The sequence below is a fragment of the Vipera ursinii genome (assembly GCF_947247035.1).
Source record: "Vipera ursinii genome assembly, chromosome: 6".
Taxonomy (NCBI): domain Eukaryota; kingdom Metazoa; phylum Chordata; class Lepidosauria; order Squamata; family Viperidae; genus Vipera; species Vipera ursinii.
In genome coordinates, this window is record NC_139515.1 from 13,192,191 (window position 1) to 13,212,034 (window position 19,844).

At 39.2% G+C, this 19,844-nt stretch overlaps 1 protein-coding gene across 1 annotated transcript in view; it reads left to right on the forward strand.

The window, feature by feature from the left end:
* Nucleotides 1-19,844, forward strand: part of SCUBE1 (signal peptide, CUB domain and EGF like domain containing 1) — a 226,743-nt gene that overhangs the window by 195,343 nt on the left and 11,556 nt on the right. The window contains exons 9-15 of the mRNA XM_083366376.1: nt 5,629-5,745; nt 8,273-8,395; nt 12,311-12,430; nt 13,675-13,767; nt 16,325-16,444; nt 18,329-18,487; nt 19,557-19,760. Of these exons, the coding sequence (XP_083222502.1) occupies nt 5,629-5,745; nt 8,273-8,395; nt 12,311-12,430; nt 13,675-13,767; nt 16,325-16,444; nt 18,329-18,487; nt 19,557-19,760 (936 nt within the window). The remainder of the gene's footprint in view (nt 1-5,628; nt 5,746-8,272; nt 8,396-12,310; nt 12,431-13,674; nt 13,768-16,324; nt 16,445-18,328; nt 18,488-19,556; nt 19,761-19,844) is intronic.

Here is a 19,844-nt window from a genome sequence, read left to right on the forward strand (position 1 = left end):
GTATGAATCACCATATTTCCTTTCTTTCTTTGCTGGCAAAATGACCTAGTGTTTGTTTTTAGTAGAAGAAGCAAGAGCGGTTTGAGGTTACTCATCAAGACTTAATTTAGAAGTCTTTTATAGGGCTTTTGTTTTTCAAATAGCTAGAGGGGTGTGTGTGACATTTTTCAGTGTTGCTGAAAAACCGTGTGCCAAGCTTCTTTTTGGCTTTTTCATCACCCCAGTTAGAATCAGAAAGTTTTAATTGCATTTTCTCAAAATACAATGTAGATTGTTATTTCCTGTGAAATGCTACTGTTTATTTTAATTCTATTTGATGGAAAATACGTTTCTTGAATTTATAAACACATTGCTTCCAGACTCAAAAGCCACGGGGCATAGATTTGGTGTAGCCCTCCTGGGACTGCTCCTTGAATGAAGAGGGCTATTTATTTAAAAGTATGCCACTTCTCAACTGCAAACTCTCCCAAGGTAACCTATAAAACAGAACTAATTTTGCATACATTGGAAAACAAATAAATTTCACAGAATAGCAGGATGATTTGTCTAAACCATTTAAATATTTTAGAAAGTATAACCCACCTGCAATATTTGCATTCTTTTCACCCTTCTGCCGCTGATCTAGTCTGCCAGGCTTATATTTATAGATATTATTCCTAGCCTTAGGTCTCACAAATCTTGTGCTCCTCAAACCCCTTTGAAGAAATGAATATTTTAATATGTCTGAATAATTTCTTTCTAACAATAAAAAGACTTTGGAATTGTATTTCTTCCTTTCAAGGTTGATTTGACACTCAAGCTTTTTCTCCCTCTGGTTAGCAATATTCGGAGATGACAAACTGATGTATAACTGAAATGGATTTGATCTCCATGACGGCAACATAAGAAAAGATACCTTGATACAGTGGTGGGATTCAAATATGTGAACAACCGGTTCTCTCTGTAGATGCTACTTCCGGAAGTCCATTCTGGGCCTGGGCAACAAAAAATTAGCTACCGGTTCTTCTGAAGTGGTGCGAACTGCCTGAATCCCACCACTGCCTTAATAGCGGGGTTCTAGTCAACCATTTAACTAAGCTAACAGTCTAGGAGGCGATTTAAGACCAACAACCATTTTTCATTCTGACCTTTTAAATGGGAGATGAGAAACAGTTAACACTTCACCAGAGAGAAGACTCCGCTTCTCATTAGAAAATCTTTATTTTTATTACAAGGCTAATGAATTATTCATCCTGGAACGTTCAACCAAAAAATTATGATCTTCATGTCTTCTAGTTGTAGGTGAAAATATTCTGAGATCTTATTAGAGAAAATATGTCTGTATGAAGATGTGGAATTTGGCAGAAAAAAGAATTACTGAACATACCTCTTTCATTTTGGTGGAAATGTGATGAAGACTGTCGGATGGTTGTAATCTTCTCAAGCCAAGGAGGAGGGCAGCTAGTGGGCACCACTCAAAAGATTGCACAGGGTGCTTTTACAAAAATAGGGGAGAAGGTTTACTGTACATCCAAACAAAAAAAGATGTTGAAGACTCATTTTATTTAAACTCACACAAATCCTCTTATTTGAAAAAAATCTTAGTGGCTGGGTTTGGAGTATCTCTACTAGAGCACAGGGTCAGTGGTGGGATTCAAATATGTGAACAACCGGTTCTCTGTGTGGATGTCGCTTCCGGAAGTCTGTTCTGGGCCTGGGCAACAAAAAATTAGCTACCGGTTCTGCCAAAGTGGTGCAAACTGGCTGAAGCCCACCACTGCACAGGGTATATATGCTTCACAATCTACCTGATTCACTCTGTCTCCAAGAAAGGCAAAGGATGGCCACAAAAATTGTGGGTTCACAATAAAATTTGGAAAATTTCTGGCAACAGAAGATTGTAAATTCTGTATTTGAAAGAAGGATTCCAAATTAACATCTTAATCATCTTTAAGAACATATAACACTGATGGCTTTTCATAATCTAAAATATATGTATTAATTTTATAGTCATAAATCCCCACAGCTATGAATTCAACTTTACATTAAGGAAGACTGAAGAAGAAAATGGTGACATTTGTGCAGTTGCCATGCTTCTCCCTGATTTTCTCAGTATTTTGATTTTAAGTTTTCCAAACAAGCAATTTCTGCTAATATGTTCTATCATTGCTAATAAAGATAGCAGAGATAGTTTAGTCCTCATTAAGAAAGATTCTCATTAGAGAGAAAGATGAGGCTGAAGAAGAGTTGGCTTTCATCATTTTAAGCAACTCTGGATAGCTTACAACATATATTTGAGCTTCACCTCTTTTCACTATAGCTGTATACTTTCTATGTTAGAAAATGCATGTTGCTCAGTTTCATTTTGCTCCAAATAAGGGGAAAAGTACAAGCAAAGGTACAACTGCCAAACCTTAGTCTGAGGATTTGTGTGAAGTGCATCTTCTCATTCTACTTGCAACCATGGGTTTTTTTTGTCATAGAACGGCATTCCGGCACCTTTTTTTGAACGGAAGAACCATTTCCTTCTAAGCTGCCAGTGCGAGTACAAGTATGCTGCAAAGTGATTTTGCGGACCCCCAGCAACCTGATCCGGGCTCTGGAGGCCTAGAAAAGGCCTCTGCCACCTGGATCTATGCCTGCAGAGTGATTTCTCACCCCTCCCCCACAGCCAATCCGGGTTCTGGAGGCCTGGAAAAGACTTCCGGAGCCCAGATCAGGCCGCTGGGGGGGGGCCCACAAAATTTCTCTGCAGCCATGGATTCAGGCTCCAGAGACTTGGAAAAGGCCTCTGGAGCCCAGATTGGGCAGCGGGGGGAGGGGGGGCACAAAATCACTCCATGGCCATAGATACAAGTGGCAGAGGTCTTTTTCAGGCCTCCGGAGCCGGGATCCATGGCTATGGGGGGGGGTTGTGAACGCGTCCCCTGGCCTCAGATCGGAGCGGCAGCAGGCACCGCGGCAGAGAAGAGACAGACCTTTTCCAATTGAGTGATCGGCGCCTGGGAAGATCCCTAAAGCTCCCTAAAGCGGTTTCTTCTTTCCCCCCCCCCGGCTCTGTAAAGGGCTTTCAAATGGAGCTAGAGCTGTCCATGAGTTCCGAGACCTTCTTTTTTTTTTTTTTTTACAAAGAAAGCACTGCTTGCAACTATTGTTTGCTGATCTTGAATAGGGCTAAGAATTTGAGGATATGTTTTTTTTAAAAAAGAACAGTTCCTGCAGGAATCAAACAAATGGTTGAAATCAGAAGTTGATTAAGAGAATGGATTCTTGGATAGATTTCAGAGTCATTTCTTTATCTCCTAATATGTTTTTTTCCCTGTAGACTAAGGTAGGGAAATACCTTTCTCTTTTCTATACAAAGTGCTGAATTCCACATCAGACTGGGGAGTCTATAGAGAAAGATTGCAGGAAATGTGGAAGCTTGACCATAGCCTAGCAACAGATTTTACTAAAGCTCAAAGAGTTTATGGAGTTGTGGGCATTTAAAGTCTAAAACAGACATGTCAAACACAAGGCCCGGGGGCCAGATCTGACCCGCAAAGTGGTTTCATGTGGCCCGCGAAGCCATCCTGGAAACAGTGAGGGAACGGCCCCCACTGCCTTGGCCCTGGCCCAGAGACCCTCCTTCTGCCAGAGACCCTCAGATCTGTCCCACTCCTGCCCAGGCCCCCATAGGCACCCTTGACGCGAACGATGTAGAGCTGGCCACGCCCACCCAGTAGGCCATACGCACTCTAGCTACGCCCACCCAGTAGGCCACGCCCACCCTGGCCATACCCACCCGGCCCCTTGAGGGCAACCGCAATGCTGATGTGGCCCTCAATCAGTGCTTTTTTTTGTAAAAGAAAAAGGTGCCGGAACTCACACATGTCATACAACCCGCCTTGCCCTACCCTACAAGGTTCCATCCAAAAAAGGTGCCGGAACTCCGTTCTGAGCGTTCTATGAGAAAAAAAGCCCTGCCCTCAATGAAATTGAGTTTGACACCCCTGGTCTAAAAGAAAGGGAAAGAAAGCCAGGATTACCTAGAAAAGAAGGATCACTTTGGAGTATATAAAATGGCTTTGATTGTTTTTAGGTCATTCTGGTTTAATATTCTCGGGATCATAAAATATAAGTACACAGGGGCATATTATGTGAAACACCAAAACCAAAGCAACAAGAGGATTTTGGGGGGTGGGGGGGAAATGTAATTTTAATCCCAAACTCCTCTTGTTTCAGACCCACACTAATCCCCCCCTCCCATCAACCCTGTTGTGTAAGTAGAACTGCCTTCTCCAAGATCAGAAAAACGTCCTAAGGTAGCCCCACAAAAATGGGCCCCTCTAGGAACTCCATTTTGCTTCCCAGGGTCCAGCAGTGATATAGGAAATGGATGGGGTAGGAAGGGTGAAGTTAAATCTTGCCAGCTCCATCTGGAGTGGCTCTGACTTCAAATAAGCCACCCCAGAATTTTAGAAAATATCTATTAGAAAGAAAAGCTCTCATAGGCATAGATTCAATAGGTATATATTTACACATGGCCTCTCAAAGAAACAGTTAATAACCCGTTCTTCTTGTATCTTTTGGGCATTCTGTTTAGAAAGAGAGATTAAAGTATTATTAGCACTAGGCTGTCTTCCAGTGCACCTGACATTTGGGAGGAGAAGGTGGTACAGGAAGTTAGCCAGTGTTTGGGGTGATTAACACAGGTGGGTAAAGCCAGGATTGTCTTCTTTTTTGATCTCACTCCATTTAGGGAAAATCATCTAAAGATTAACACATTTAAGCATGATGGGAAAAAGTGCCAAGAAATCATTTTTTTCCCCTATTGTCTTCAATCTGAGGGTCACAAAATAGATTTGGAAGCTTTGAGCCACCACAGTCCTTAGGTTGCTCATCCACGACTTCATCTATTTTTATAAAATTCAAATCAGAACCAAAGATTTTTTTTCATATTTTCAGATGGCACCTTCTTTACTCAGAACATTTGGGTGCAAATTGAAAAAAAGCATCTCCCAAAGTGACTATGGGCTCTCCCCAAAAGGGGAACTGCACATAGTAATATATCCATTGAAATTATCTGTTGTTTTAACTATCTCAAGAATGAGAATGGGTGCGAAACATTTTGCGGGCTTAGAAAAAGAACATTATATACAACGATAAGCGTCACAAATTTTTAAAAGTTTAACTATTATCTTAGTGAGGGCTATTTTCTTGTTAAACCATCCAAAAAATAAATTTAAGGAAACTGAAATCCCAGATTGCAAAGTTAATTTCTGGTTTGATACAAGATAGAGATTCAGTGGTGACTCTCTGTGGTCAAAATGAACACTACAGCTGAATATGACATTTCAACTCATATTTTAAACACCAGTTTGGTCCTCTTTTTTACCCAAGCAGCTGCCTTAAGTGACATTTTAATGGAAATAATCTCCGGGAAAGAAAATACAGAAATCTATGCCATTGCATGTGGACCGTTTGTTCCATGTGGGTGGCACATAGCTTCTGCTTGCAGAAAATCAAAGCTTGTACTGTATGTTTTGTTCATAGCTTGACAACTGTTAACCATAACTTATGACAGGCTATTAAGAAACATGGATATTTTCAATATGTGTGTTGGTTTAAATTTACAACTTCTTATACTACTTCTTCTTCTCTCCCAAGATATAGACGAATGTTCATTTGAAAGGACCTGTGATCATACCTGTATCAACTATCCTGGAAGTTTTGAATGCTTATGTCACAACGGTTATACATTATATGGAATGACACATTGCGGAGGTTGGAAGATTGACTCTTTTTTATACTTTTTGCATGAAATTCTTTCATAAAGCAGTGTTGTCAAAACTGCATTACCAAGAAGGCAGATTTTGAAATAGGCAAAGAATCTTAAAATACGTAAAGACAAAAGAAAATCTAATTTTAAAATGAGAGAACGTTACTCGTATTTGTAGATTTCTTAGCGGTAGTTATTCAGCATTTTAAAGTTTGGTCAATTGTTCCTAAAAAGATCGTTTTTCATGTAAATGGCTGCTAAAATTGTAGTGGCTGTGATTCAAATACAGAAGAAAAAGAGTGCTACGAAGAGCAGAGTTACTCCTTAAGCAGCTCCGATTATGTGGCTGCCACAATCCCAGGAAGAGATGCTTTTGGTTATAGTGGGTAGAATTGCTGCCTGCAAACCCCCATGCACTCCAAAATACATTTTCCCTTCCCTTCCCTGTGTAGCTCTAGTAATCGTTAATCTAGTTTGCATTTATCATTTTTATTGATCATGTTTTCCACAGATTAATTTTTTTTAATCCCATTTATATCCCGCCCTTCTCCGAAGTCTCAGGGCGGCTTACAATTTAAGCACAAGCCAATGTGCTTAGCAATAGCCTTCATTCTATGTATATGCCTGCTTATTAGGGCTTTCACACACACCCCAAGCGGCATTATTACAAAGTCAGCTTAATTGCCCCCAACAATCTGGGTCCTCATTTTACCTACCTCAGAAGGATGGAAGGCTGAGTCAACCTTGAGCCTGGTGGGATGCGAACCTGCACTAATTGCAGGCAGCTGGTGTTACTTAAGGAGGCATTAGCCCACTGCTCCACCAAGGCTCCTAAATGTCAGAATTGTTTGCTTTCTGCATAATAATTTATTTGTCCCAGCAATCTTTTTTCCAGAATTATTTATATCCTGTGATGATGATGATGATGATTAATGAACAAGATAATATTCTCAATAAATTCCATAATTCATGCCCTACCCAAACAATCAACTCAAATGGTCCCCAAGACTAGTCAGCGGAGGAACCTAGAAAAGGAATAAAAATGGAGAAACCAACATGCCTCAGATTTATATGTTTGAAAGAGACACAATGCCATTGTCATGTTAAGCTAGGTTGAGGACTGCCTTTATCTCTCATAATTTTCATCTAAAAGGGCTTGAATTTCTGATGAAGAATTATTGGCGTTCCCAAAAAAATTGGGTTAACGCATTTTATTAAAAGGCCTAAATTATTAGGCAGCTCTCTTTATCAGATGCGTAGAGCGGCTAGGCTGATAAAGGTTTTATTTTAGAATGGGAAGAATGGGAAAGCAGGATAGTTATACAGATACAGAGACAGATTACAAGTGTATTATCAATTGACAATTGTAATGTGTTAAAACCCCATTGAGATTGCCTGAAACTGTTTGATGTGTATTCAGCAACCTCATAAAGGATTTTATTTATTTGCTAGGGCTGTTTATTACATAAATGTACAGACCTCCCAACTTAAATCACACTCCCTTTCTGTAGGAATTATCAGACTACATCTCCAACCCTAAAAGTATGCTGGAAAACCTAGGTCTTCAGTGTTTTTTTTTTAAGAAAAAAAATCTCAGGAGAGTAACATTCAACCTGATTTCCAGGATGACAGTATTCCAGAAGGGGACAGCAGCTGAGAAGGCCTTCTCTATGACTCTGCAGAAGACACTCTCACTCTATAGAGAATTACAATATAAAGAGTTTAATTCTGTAAGGGGACATATGACACAAGGTAGTTTTAAACCAGTCTAAATTGTCATAGAGACAACTTGTAAATATGAACTAAACGATGAAACGGTTATTGCCAAGGTTGAGGATAGCGTAGGATGGGAGAAATAACTACAACTATTAAATTGAATTGTAGCTAGCCATTTGTTTTGCTGAAGTGAAAGTCTCCCAAGTGATTTTTCTTGACAACAATATAGGAAGTGCTTGGCCATCACTTTCTCCTATGGTGAGGTTTTTTAGGGTGAATTTATAGTACTTTACTTTACTTTACAGTCTAGTCCAGGGGTAGGCAACCTCGGCTCTTTTATGACTCATGGACTTCAACTCCCAGAATTCCTGAGTCAGCATAGCTGACTCTGGAATTCTGGGAGTTGAAGTCCATGAGTCATAAAAGAGCCGAGGTTGCCTACCCCTGGTCTAGTCTAATGCTTCTCAAGCTAGTCAGCTTTGACGATATGTGGACTTCAACTCCCAGGATTCCCCAACCAGCATGCTTTTTCTGGGAGTTTGGGGAGTTGAAGTCCACATATTTTCAAGCTGCCAACGTTGAGAAACACTGTTCTACTCTATACCCTTTCCAGGATTTCCAGATTGTCTGCTATCTGAATACTAGTTGTGGAGATTTGGGGGGATTTTTTTTTAGGAACAGTGAACATTGATATAAAACATTGCATTTAGTATTATTCAATATTAAAATACAATGTAGTATTTTTTTAAATATCGTTCATGCAAATGGAAACAAAGCCTTACAAGGCAATGCTATCAAATTTAAATATATCTTTAGATGTGGATGAATGTAGCATCAACAATGGAAGCTGTGAATATGGATGCCTTAATACTGTGGGAGCTTATGAGTGTTTATGTCCATCTGGAAAAAAATTACACTGGAATAAGAAAGATTGTGTTGGTAAGTAACACTGTGTAATAGACATTTTCCATTCTTTCGCTTGTTGCATGAATGTCTTGAGTAAATAATTTTTATTTTTCAAGCCTAATATTGTACCCATTCAGTATTTATGGTATATTGTGAGAGGGACTTTCTGCATTTCTCTTTCCTTTGTTGCACAAATTCTTCCTTCCCTTTCATTTAATTCTTAATCACATTTCCTTCATAGTGAGCATTTTCTCCAAAGGAGGTAAAAGTAACTGATTTCAGTTTTATTATGTATTAATTTTTACATAGTACCAGTTCCCAAGTGGTGTGAGTCGTCAACCAAAAATAAGCATAACATTAGTAATATACTAATAATACAAAAACAATAATCTTTCAAGTCATGTTGGGAATTACAAATGAAAAAATGTAAGTGTTTTGATGATAGTTCTTAAACAAATACAAATCTAAACAACTCTGATTTTAAGGCTTTTCTAAAGTTCTGTAGAGATGGAACACTCAAATTTTGGAGGGGGAGTCTGTTCCATTAGGTGGCTGCCCTTGATGAAAACCAGGAGTTTGTCGCTTTGGCCTAGATCTCATGTTGGTGAAGTACCAACTACCCGTTAACTACCTCTACTCTATCTGGATTGGTAGGATCTACTTGAAATAAATAGTCCAGGCCAGGGGTAGGCAACCTTGCTGGCTCAGGAATTCTGGGAGATGAAGTCCACGAGTCATAAAAGAGCCAAGGTTGCCTACCCCTGGCCCAGGCAGTACCTCAATGTCAAGCTATCTAGGTCAGCACTTTGAATTGTATGTTAGAGGCCTACATGGTATCTACATGGTGTGTGAATAGTGATTCTTGTCCTCCAATGAGCATTTGACACCAACTGCAGATTTTACAGCTGCCCTTTGTATAGCAAATTGAAGGGATCTAACCCATAGGTGAGAAGGATGAGAGATAATGGGGTATGCTTCTTCAGGAAAGAGCAGCTTAAGTGGAAAAAGCTCCCTTAGGACAGCTACAGACTCCATTTTTCTGTCCATCCGTTGCTATGAATCTCAGGATCCTCACGTGAAGAACCTGCTCCTGCAGTGGAAGTACCGGCCTCTCCACAGTTACTACTGGAGTGACCCCCTTTTTTCCCCAAACACAATGGATAATACAGGTAGTCTTCAACTTATGACCACAGTTGAGCCCAAAATTTCTATTAAGTGGGACATTTGTTAAATGAATTTTGCCCCATTTTACACCTTCCTTGCCATAGTTGTTAAGTGAATCACGGCAGTTGGTAAGTTAGTAACCCAGGTTGTTAAGTGAATCTGGTTTTCCAATTGACTTTGCTTGTCAGAAGTTGCAACAGGGGATCACATGATCTTGGGACACAGCAACGGTCATAAGCATGAACCAATTGCCAAGCATCTGAATTTTGATCACCTGATCATGGGGATGCTGCAAAGATCTTAACTGTGAAAAATGGTCATAAGTCACATTTTTCAGTGCTGTTGTAACTTTGAATGGTCACTAAATGAACTGTTGTAAGTCGAGGACTACCTGTAATGCCATGGCATTTAGAATATATCTTTAATCCATAGGTTGTTATTTCACTTTGAATTATTTTGTTTCTCATACCTATCAAATTTCATAAAGTATTCCCATGCCATCTCTGACAATTATTAATATGTGACTTTTCAATAGACTGTTTTTTAAAAACCCAAATAAAATATGTAATAAAATAAAAATGTAAATAAAAGTGCTGCCTCTGCAAAGTAGCTGAAGAAATAGTGGACCACCTGGTTAGCTACTGCAAGGAGATTGCACAGACTGACTACAAACAGTGGCATGACAAAGTAGCAACAATGGTGCACTAAAATATCTGCAATATCATTTGTCTACAAGCAAGAACTGGTGGAATCATCAAATAGAAAAAGTCATAGGAAATGAAGAAGCTAAAGTATTCTGGGATTTTAGAAATCGAACAGACAGGCACCTGCCATATAATACCCCAGACTTAACCATTATCAATATAAAAAACAAAAGAAAGTCTGAATATAGACACAGCAGAAGAGAAGAGAAAGAACTAGAGAATATAACAAAATAAAAAGATACAGAACGGCTGTGACAAAATAAAGCAAAGATAATACCAATAGTAATAAGTACCCTGGGTGCAATCTTAAAACAATTGGAGCACCCCTTGAACACCATCAGCTTTGACAAAATCACTATCATTCAATTGCAAAAGTCACCTTTACTTGGAGCAGCTCACATCCTATGACAATACATCTAACACCATCAAACATCCACAACTGTCTATTCTAGGTCCTTGCAAAGAACTTGATAGGTAGATAAAAATGCCAAATCCAGAGTGCAACGAACCATAAATAATAAAATTAAAGATAATCACAGTTTGTGATTATGAAATGAACAAGGCAGTTAGTGGAAGCCAGCATGGGTTTGTTAAAAACAGATCATGCCAAACAAACTTTATTGCTTTCTTTGATAAAATGACTAAATTAATGGATCGAGGAAATGCTGTGGATATACTATACTTGGATTTCAGTAAGGCATGCAATAAAGTGGACCATAGCCTATTTATTTTTATATTTAGCAAGAAAACATTTTTTTGTTTTGACTGAATAGAAGTGAATAATTACAATTTATTACATGATTTTGACATACAGTATATTGTCATGACATAATGCTACCGCAATGTAACCATATAGAAAAGGACATTTTTAACAAATATGTTAAGAATTAACCTTTCAACTGCATCAGAATTATTGTATAACTAGAAATTGAGGTTTTGGGTAGAAAAACATGGCCGAGAATGAGGTCAAAGGGCAATTGAACTAGTCGAGGATTACATAGCAGCAGGGGATGGAGCAGAAGCAGGAAGGGACCTGAGATTCTTCCTAGCCATCCTGGTTTAATAAAAGTGAGATGTTCTAGAAAAGAGAAAGCTTTATGAAAAACTGACATAGCTAGAAGTGAAGCCATAGGGTTAGAGGTTCATAAATGGGAAATTCACCTAGGGCTCTCTCAAAAGAAAGACCCAACATTCTGGTTAGCAGCAGAAAAGGAGGGGAACAAGGAAACAACATCCAGATGTCATGAAAAAGATGGCTTGCTGTATCGAATAAGACTTCATCTCTATTTGTTCCCAAAGGAACAAACTGAACAGTTAGTTCGTCAAGGATATGACAAAGCAATATTGGAGACAGCTTATAAGAGTCTATGATCTGGACATACGGGTAGGGGTAGGATCACTTACAGAATTTTGGATAGAATCTATTAGCCAGGGATCTGTGATAGCTCAGTATTGTAGATCCTGTCCTGTTTGTCGATTGGTAAAATCAAAAGGAGACAAATTAAAGAACCTTTAATTCCTGTTCTCTTTTCTAAAATAGCCTTGGATATTGTAGGCCCTTCGCCACAGTCTATTAAAGCTAAAAAGCCTATCCTAGTTGTTGTTGTTGGTTTGTTCTCCAAGCTTGTTACTCAATTTCCAAATGTTTTGTCAGCAGGTAACATCATTGATCCAAGTTCCACTCATGATGTTACCTAGCCTGGTGATGAAATGTTTGGAAACTGAATAACAAGTTTGGAGAACAAGCCACCACCAACATCTACCACCCGGGGTTCAAATATTTTCCACCATTTCTATATCCTAGCTGTCTGCAACTATATCACTAGGTATCCTAAAGCAGTTCCATTAAGGAATGTGACTGCCAAAAGAATAATGGAGAAATTGGTCAAAATCTTCAGTAGAGTAGACATACCAAATGAGATTCTTATGGATCAAGGAATCAAGTTTCAGTCAGCATGACTGAAATATTTATCTGCAGATCTAGGAATAAAGGGGGTGGATACCAGTCGTTAACGATGGTCTTATGGAAAGGATGAACCCTCTGAATTAGTCACTTCCTTCCTGCTTTTTTCTTCCTCAGAGATGGTGAAATGTTTGCCCGGTGCCAATCCAGTTCCCAAGGCTCAATTGCTCTGTAGCAAATCAGGAGGAATTGAGAACTGTTTCTTATTCTGTCCATCCAACACCCTTTTCGTTCCAGGTTGGTATCTAAAAACATTTTTCCTCTGGTCCATAAAATAAGTTACACAGAGATGTCTGCAAGGTATATTGAAAAAGGTCAAGATGGTATCACAACGATGCAATTGAAGCTCCACTCATTTCTACGGGCAGCATACACACTACCTGTATTCTTAACTTTTGACCACACAGAGGCATTAAAAGTGAGTTAAAATACATCTCCGTTAGTACTGTTCAAACAAATAGTTTGTAAATACAACTGGGGACAGGACAAATGGGAAGAATAGTCAGTAAAGCTTTTTGTAAGCTATTACTAATAATTAGGTTATTATACAAAATCGTTGAGCATTGAGGTTGCCCTTTTAGGCCTTTCACTGACCATTCGACCACGGTCCCTGTCAAATAGCCTTACTGGGCTGAATTAGACCGGGACCTTTTGGCCATTTAAAAGCACATTCTTGCCTCCAAACTTTGGGTAGCGAACATTCCAGCTTTTTGAAACGAGATTTTTCTCCTCTATGCTGAGTTCTCCGGCTGGCCTATTCAGGCAGTGAGGGGCAATTCTTTGTATCTCCCCAAACTTTTCTGGTTTGCATTGTCATGTGGCAATAGCTGATTAACCATGTGAACAACGAACTTATTTTTCTCTGTTCTGGAAATCATAGTAAAATCATCCCAACCAGCACCAGTAGCAACCTCTTCTAGGGCTCTCTTTGAATGCACTTGTAATATGCTTGTGTCAAACACTTGCCTCATCTCCCAGCCTTAGCCCAATCCTGGGGTGGAAGTTTCTTCACTGTCTGATGAACATTTGATGGGAGGGGAAGGGAACAAAATCCCTACCCTTAATTTGCTTTATAGCCTGTGAAGAAGAACAGCACCATTGACAGGGAGTGTGTGTGTGTGTGTGTGTGTGTGTGTGTGTGTGTGTGTGTGTGTGTGTACAGCAAATGTTTGTGCTGCCCCAGAACCCATAGAAAGAATCCTTAATGCAACTGTTGATCTAAGCTTTTCTCTGGCTTCATCCTATCCCAAAGCTGGCAGCTATCAAGGGGAAAGTTATTTACAGATATAAATGACTCGGGTCTTTATGATTATCTTGATCAACTAAACATGTGACAAAACTGATTGGGTACATCTGGATGTCAAACCAGCTTTGTACCCAATTACTTTAATTAACATGAATACATATTAACAATATTTCTATAGGTCAGTGGAAGGAAAGGATGACACTGAGATACTTGTTTCTCTTTTCATTTTGTTCAGATTCAGAAAATAGTTATTCAGTAAGCTGTGGAGTGCCAGTACAACAGGGCAAGTCACAACAAAAACGCAACAGTACACTACCAGGTTGTATGGGTAAGAACACTGTTTGAAATTTGTTGACATAATTAGTGTAACTTCTTGCATGTTAATAATCTTGGTGAGTGATACTATTATAGCTTTTGGATATACAATATGAGTTTAAAGGGAAGCTTCTTTAAGGAAATACAAAATACACCTTATCCCAAGATGATGTGACTGCCTGCAATGACATTCTAGAAAAAAAATGTGGGTTGCCCTCAGGTGCATGCCCTACCCAGAAAGCACCTGGGGGCTTCCTCAACAATTTCATCATCTTGTGCCTGATCAAACGGTGGGATTTGCAGATGACCAGAGTCCTTGGCAATATAACAATAGCACTTAAACTTATATACTGCTTCACAATGCTTTACAGCCCTCTCTAAGCTATTTACAGAGTCGGCATATTGCCCCCAACAATCTGGGTCCTCATTTTACTGACCTCAGAAGGATAGAAGGCTGAGTCAACCTTGAGCTGGTGAGAATCGAACTGCAGTCAGCAGAAATAGGCTGCAATACTGCATTCTAACCACTGTGCCACCACCATTGTTCCAGCAAGGCCTTTGGACTGCCACTAACCCAGAAACTCCTAAGTTACTGGGAACTGAAGGAAATAAAGTGACTGAAAAGACATCTAGAGCAGCAATGGTAACAAATCAGACATGGACACGTGAGGCCTGGTAAGAACTCATGTTTAGCCTTACACAGTGAAGAGGCCATTTTTTTTACACCCTGATCGCAATTGCAGGTCCTAACCCGGTGGCTTTGCTGAGAATTATCCAAGCCCTTTGGTGGAAAGGTGGATAGGATCCTGCCCAGAACAGATATAATTTATTTATCTATCAAATTTATATACAGTACCATCCATCACACTTGCATGACTCTGAGCAGTTTACAAATAAAATTTGAAGATTTCTTGGCAGAATGTTGCTCATATCTGTTCTGGGCTGGATGACAGTTGGGTAGAGTCCATGATCATGACCAGGTAGCATCTGTGGAGGGACCTTTTTTTTTAAAAAAAAATTGTGGAACTGGAGGAAGTAGAAAGGGTTCTTTGAATTCTGTCAGTCGTAGGCTAGATCCACGCTCCTGCTGGGTCCTTTGAGTGGCTAGGTAGGTGTGAAGAGGCAATCACTACTACTTTGAGAAAGGAGGTAGCACTCTTGTAGAGGCCTTCCCTGTCTTCAATTTTCACCTTCTCTCCAACCTGCCGTACCTGAGGAAGATTGTTGAGAAAATATTGCAAAATTAGCTGCAGAGAATCCTAGAGGAAACATTCTATCTGGATAATTTTCAGTCGGGTTTCAGGCCCACTCACAGAACTAAAAAGTTCTGTGACTTGTGGGTGCTTCTGGACTCTCAGCTTTGTCTGATGTCCCATTACAACCCTCTTTGTAACTTAACACCACCCTCTGATCTGACTATTGCAACATTTTTTTTACATAGAACTGCTTTCAGGGATGCCCCACAAACTACGACTAGTATTAAACTGAGTCATGAGAAACTACTGGCAAAACAATATCCCTAATGTAAAATAATACCTATTTTGGAATTCCTGAACTGATTGCCAATAGACGTTGCTCATTACCTTTGAAGTCCTATAGCCGTGGTGGTGAACCTATGGCATGCGTGCCACAGGTGTGCACACATGCCCTCACCCCAGTCTTAGGCCTTCAGCTGGCTTTTATAAAACCTTTTCGCTTTAGGCCTCCGCCGCCATGTGCAAAAAAAAAAAGGTTCAATCAATCCATCAATTTCAACTTCTCGCGGGAAAAAAAAGATCTTGCAAAGTTGGAATTGATTGATTGAACTTTTTAGTCCCACCCAGTCTGCCGTTACCACCGCAGCCACGCGCATCCAATGGGCCACACCCACCCGGCACCCAACAGTTTGGACACTTGGTCTCTAAAATGTTCGCCATCACTGTCCTATAGAAATCGGCACTAGGACCTCTGCCCATCTAATCCAGTCCTTTAAAGAGGACCTGTTGAAAACTCCCCCATGAGGTTTATGATGATATGAGCTACATAATGGCCTGGGGCAGTTCCCACTTTATCTCCTTCTTGAAGGTACATGTAGCATCTTCCTTGTCGATATTCCAAAAGCAAGCCAGGCTGCATTGCTTTGGTGAGCCTCAGTCCTTTGTGGTCCAGAGACACCTGGTAATTTGGGATTTTTTGACTATGCATTTTATTTGGGGCATTGTTATATTCTGCCTGGATTCCATTGGGATTAGGGTATAAACATTGCAAATAAGTAAATAAATAAGCCTTTGATTGCTTTCCAAAAAAAAGAACATTTTTCTTCTCTACCAAACTTCCAGAATTACCAATCCATCATGGTTTTTGTTTCATTAACCTAGCTCAGTAAAAAAAAACACAAACACAGTAATATGAAACGTGTGGTGTTTGGTTATTTCATCAAATTTTATGCTACTCACAAGGCCAGCATTAAAACAGTGATATAAAATTATTGTTTAACCTTTCTCTCATTTATTCAAAAAAAAATCTCTCCAGGGCTATCTTTTACTTTCTTAAAAACATAGCATAGATTATCATTTCTTTTCTTTCTCTAGACATCTTAATGCCACCCATCAAACAGAGGGCTCGTTTTAAAATTAAAGATGCCAAGTGTCATTTAAGACCTCGCAACAAAGAGAAGATTAAGGAGGCTGGAAAGCAGCAAGTTCTTCTAGGTACAAGACACTAAGGGTTTCTTCTTAATCATTCAGGGGGAAAAAACCCAAGTGAAACACTACTTTTTTTTTTCTTGGTTCTGTTAAATTAACTTTTTGGGCTTTGGTTAATTCTGTTTTACAAGTTGTGGGAACCGTCCTAATGGTTTTCTTTTAATTGCAATGCTAGTGGTACAGTAATAGGGTTAAACTACAGGTAGTCCTCAACTTACAACCATTTGTTTAGCGACCATTCAGGTTACAACAGGTGTGAGTGGTCCTCACACCTATGACCCCTGTAGCATCCCCACAATCACGTCATCAAAATTCAGGCACTTGAAAATCAGTATATTTAGAATGGTTGCACTATCCCAGGGTCATTTGATTGCCCAATTTTTTGACCTTTTTTGCCATGGTTATCAAGTGAACCACTGCAGTTAAGTAAATTACACAGTTTTTAAGCAAATCTGGCTTCCACCATTGACTATGCTTGTCAGAAGCCATCCTTCTCTCCACCTTGCTCAACAACAAAAATTCTGGTCCCAATTGTAGATGTAAGTCAAGGACTATCTGTACATAATCCAAAGGGCCCAGTTAACCAACTGAGATTAATCCTAAAAAGGCCTGTGTTTCAATTCTGAAGGGGAAAAAAATCTGCAAAAGAAGAAGAGATATAAAATTGAGGGAGTGGAAAGTGAATGAAGGAGAAGAAAACTAAGCACTAAATGGATTGTTCATGTATCAGATTCCTAAAAAAGAGAAGCTATACTGGGAAAAAAAATTGGAGGGCTATAATTTTGAAAAGACTTTTTTCCTGGTGTTAAATAAATGGGTAGCTCGGTCTAATTAAGCCGTGGTTTAACTTCTCTTAATATCACTAAAGGAACGATTACGGATATTATAGTATAAAATCTGCTGTCTGCAGTATCTTGTAACTGGAAACTTGCTTATTTCTGATTGTCACTCTCTGCGTTCATTATCAACTGCTGGGGCAAGGAAGGGAGATGGGCAGGTGGCTATCATGGACTTCATAGGTGTAGGTAGTCTTTGACTTACGTCCATAATTGAGCCCAAAATTTATGTTGCTAAGAGAGAAATTTGTTAAGTGAGTTTTGCCCCATTTGGGGACCAGTTGTTAAATTAGTAACATGGTTGTTAAGTGTAATCTGGCTTCCCCATTGACTTTACTTGTCTGAAGGTCAAAAAATGTGATCACATGACCTCGGGATACTGCAACCATCATAAATATGTACCAGTTTTTAAGCATCCGATTGTAAATCACATGATCATGGGGCTTGTACAACAGTCACAAGTGTGAGAAACGGTCATAAGTCACTTTTTTCAGTGCAATGGTCACTAAATGAGCTATTGTAAGTTGAGGACTGAGAAGGGGTGAGAAGTTTGAGCCCCTGTCTTAATTTGCTAGGTTACAACTAGGTTGGTTAGGATTGTACTTCAGCAACATTTGGATAGCCACAGAGTTTGGAATCGGAATAAACAAGTTTTCCTCCATCCATGGATCCCTGTTCTGCTACTTTTTGGTATCTGCTGCCCCTTCAGGACGGTCATCATTTGGAGGAATCCTTTGCAAGGACTGGAATATTCTTTTGACTCTACTTGTCATCATAGATTTACAACCTAGCTCTCTTTTTTTAAAGCCAAGACATGAGCATAACTAGGTATTTTATTTTACTAATAGAAGCAGTGGTATGGTTTTCTTAACGGTATCGATAAAATTTCAATACATGCTTTTGGAGGGTTCCTCTAACCCTGATTCATAAAATATTAATACTGTGTGAAGATATTTTTAATGTACCAACCATACTAAAACTAATGCAGCTGATACCACTGAAATAATGCTACTGTACGGCTTAATATTTTCTATGTTGTTTCTGTTGTGCAAAGGTGGTCAGTTCCCCTGTGCAGACAATTGCCACATAACTTTTGTAAATCTAAAATGTGATTCCTCCAAGAAAAAACGCCGTGGGCGAAAATCTCCATCAAAAGAAGTATCCCATATCACGGCTGAGTTTGAAATGGAGATGAAGTCTGAAGAAGTTTCAGGTTAGTGAAATGTTTCATGTTATTCCTTTGAGCCAGTAGAACGAATGCCACCTTTATAAAGACTTATTTGTGTTGCAGTGCGCAGTCCAAAAATTCTTCGGCATCCATATCATTAGATACTGATTAATCAGCATAATATATTTATTAATATGAGAGGTACCCATACAACAATGATGATGAATATTCCACCAATGTATAGCTCCTTCCCCAGAAGGAGCTTGTAATGAGCTTCTTATATAGTAATTCGTATCATCCACCAAATGTGACTTTTCTGAATTCTCACTATTCATTTTTTGGAGGGAAAAATCAAAACTACACTGTGAGGTGAAGGTTAAACTTGACTCGTATTCCTGACAGTTGCTGCTATTGGGAATCTGTAGAAATTATTAGCCGACTCGGTTTTGATAATACTGGACTGTATGATACATGTGTATGTGTATGTATTTGTGTGTGTGTACTGGCTAAAAAAGTTGTGTCTAAAAATAACCGATAGTCATAAGATTCTTCAAATAGCTCCAAAGAAAAATAAAAGCAGACATATGCCAAACCCTAAATTTTATAAGATTATGATTTTATACAGAAGCAAGAGGTTGAAGTTAAAGAATTGAGTGCTGAATAAGAACAAAGGCAGCCAGGCTGCAGGTTGGGCATCTAGTGGAACCAAAATACAGCTCTAGAAACAGCATGTGAGAATTGAACCTACTGAATCCCTAAAGAGATTTCTGAAGATTGTATAATTTCATAAGGAGAGGTTTGCAGTTTTCTTCATGTTAATAAGTAAATAAATTACAAGCAAGGTTTCTAAAGCTATGGAATTTCAACTTACTGATTCAGACATAATAGGCATAGCAGGCCACATTGTCTAAGTCATAATCCTTATTAATTGAGATAGATTAATTCAATCATTGATATGAATCCCTTCGTTTTCTTGGAGGTGTCAGTGACTTCAGAAGTATATTTTACTCCAGGCACATTAGAGAACCCAGCAAGGTAGTGAGGCGACTGTGAAAACTGTGAAAAACTAATTCAGCTCTAAATTGTTTCTAATATTTATGTTTCTCCCTCTTAGACACTTGCAATATTGACTGTTTGAGGAAAAGGATGGAACAGAAACTACAAATAGCTATCAAAACCTTGAGAAAATCTATTAACAAGCAGCAATTTTACATTCAGTTTTCTGGGACAGAGTATGAAGTAGCTCAGAAGGCAGCGAAAATTGTCAGCGAAGGACATTCTTGCAGTACTGGGCAAGTGCAGCAAGATGGAAAATGTGGTAAGATTTGATATAAAATGCTTTACTTCACACGCCCAGAAAAATTGTTTCCTTAAGAGAGGATTTTTCCAGATGTTTCTATTG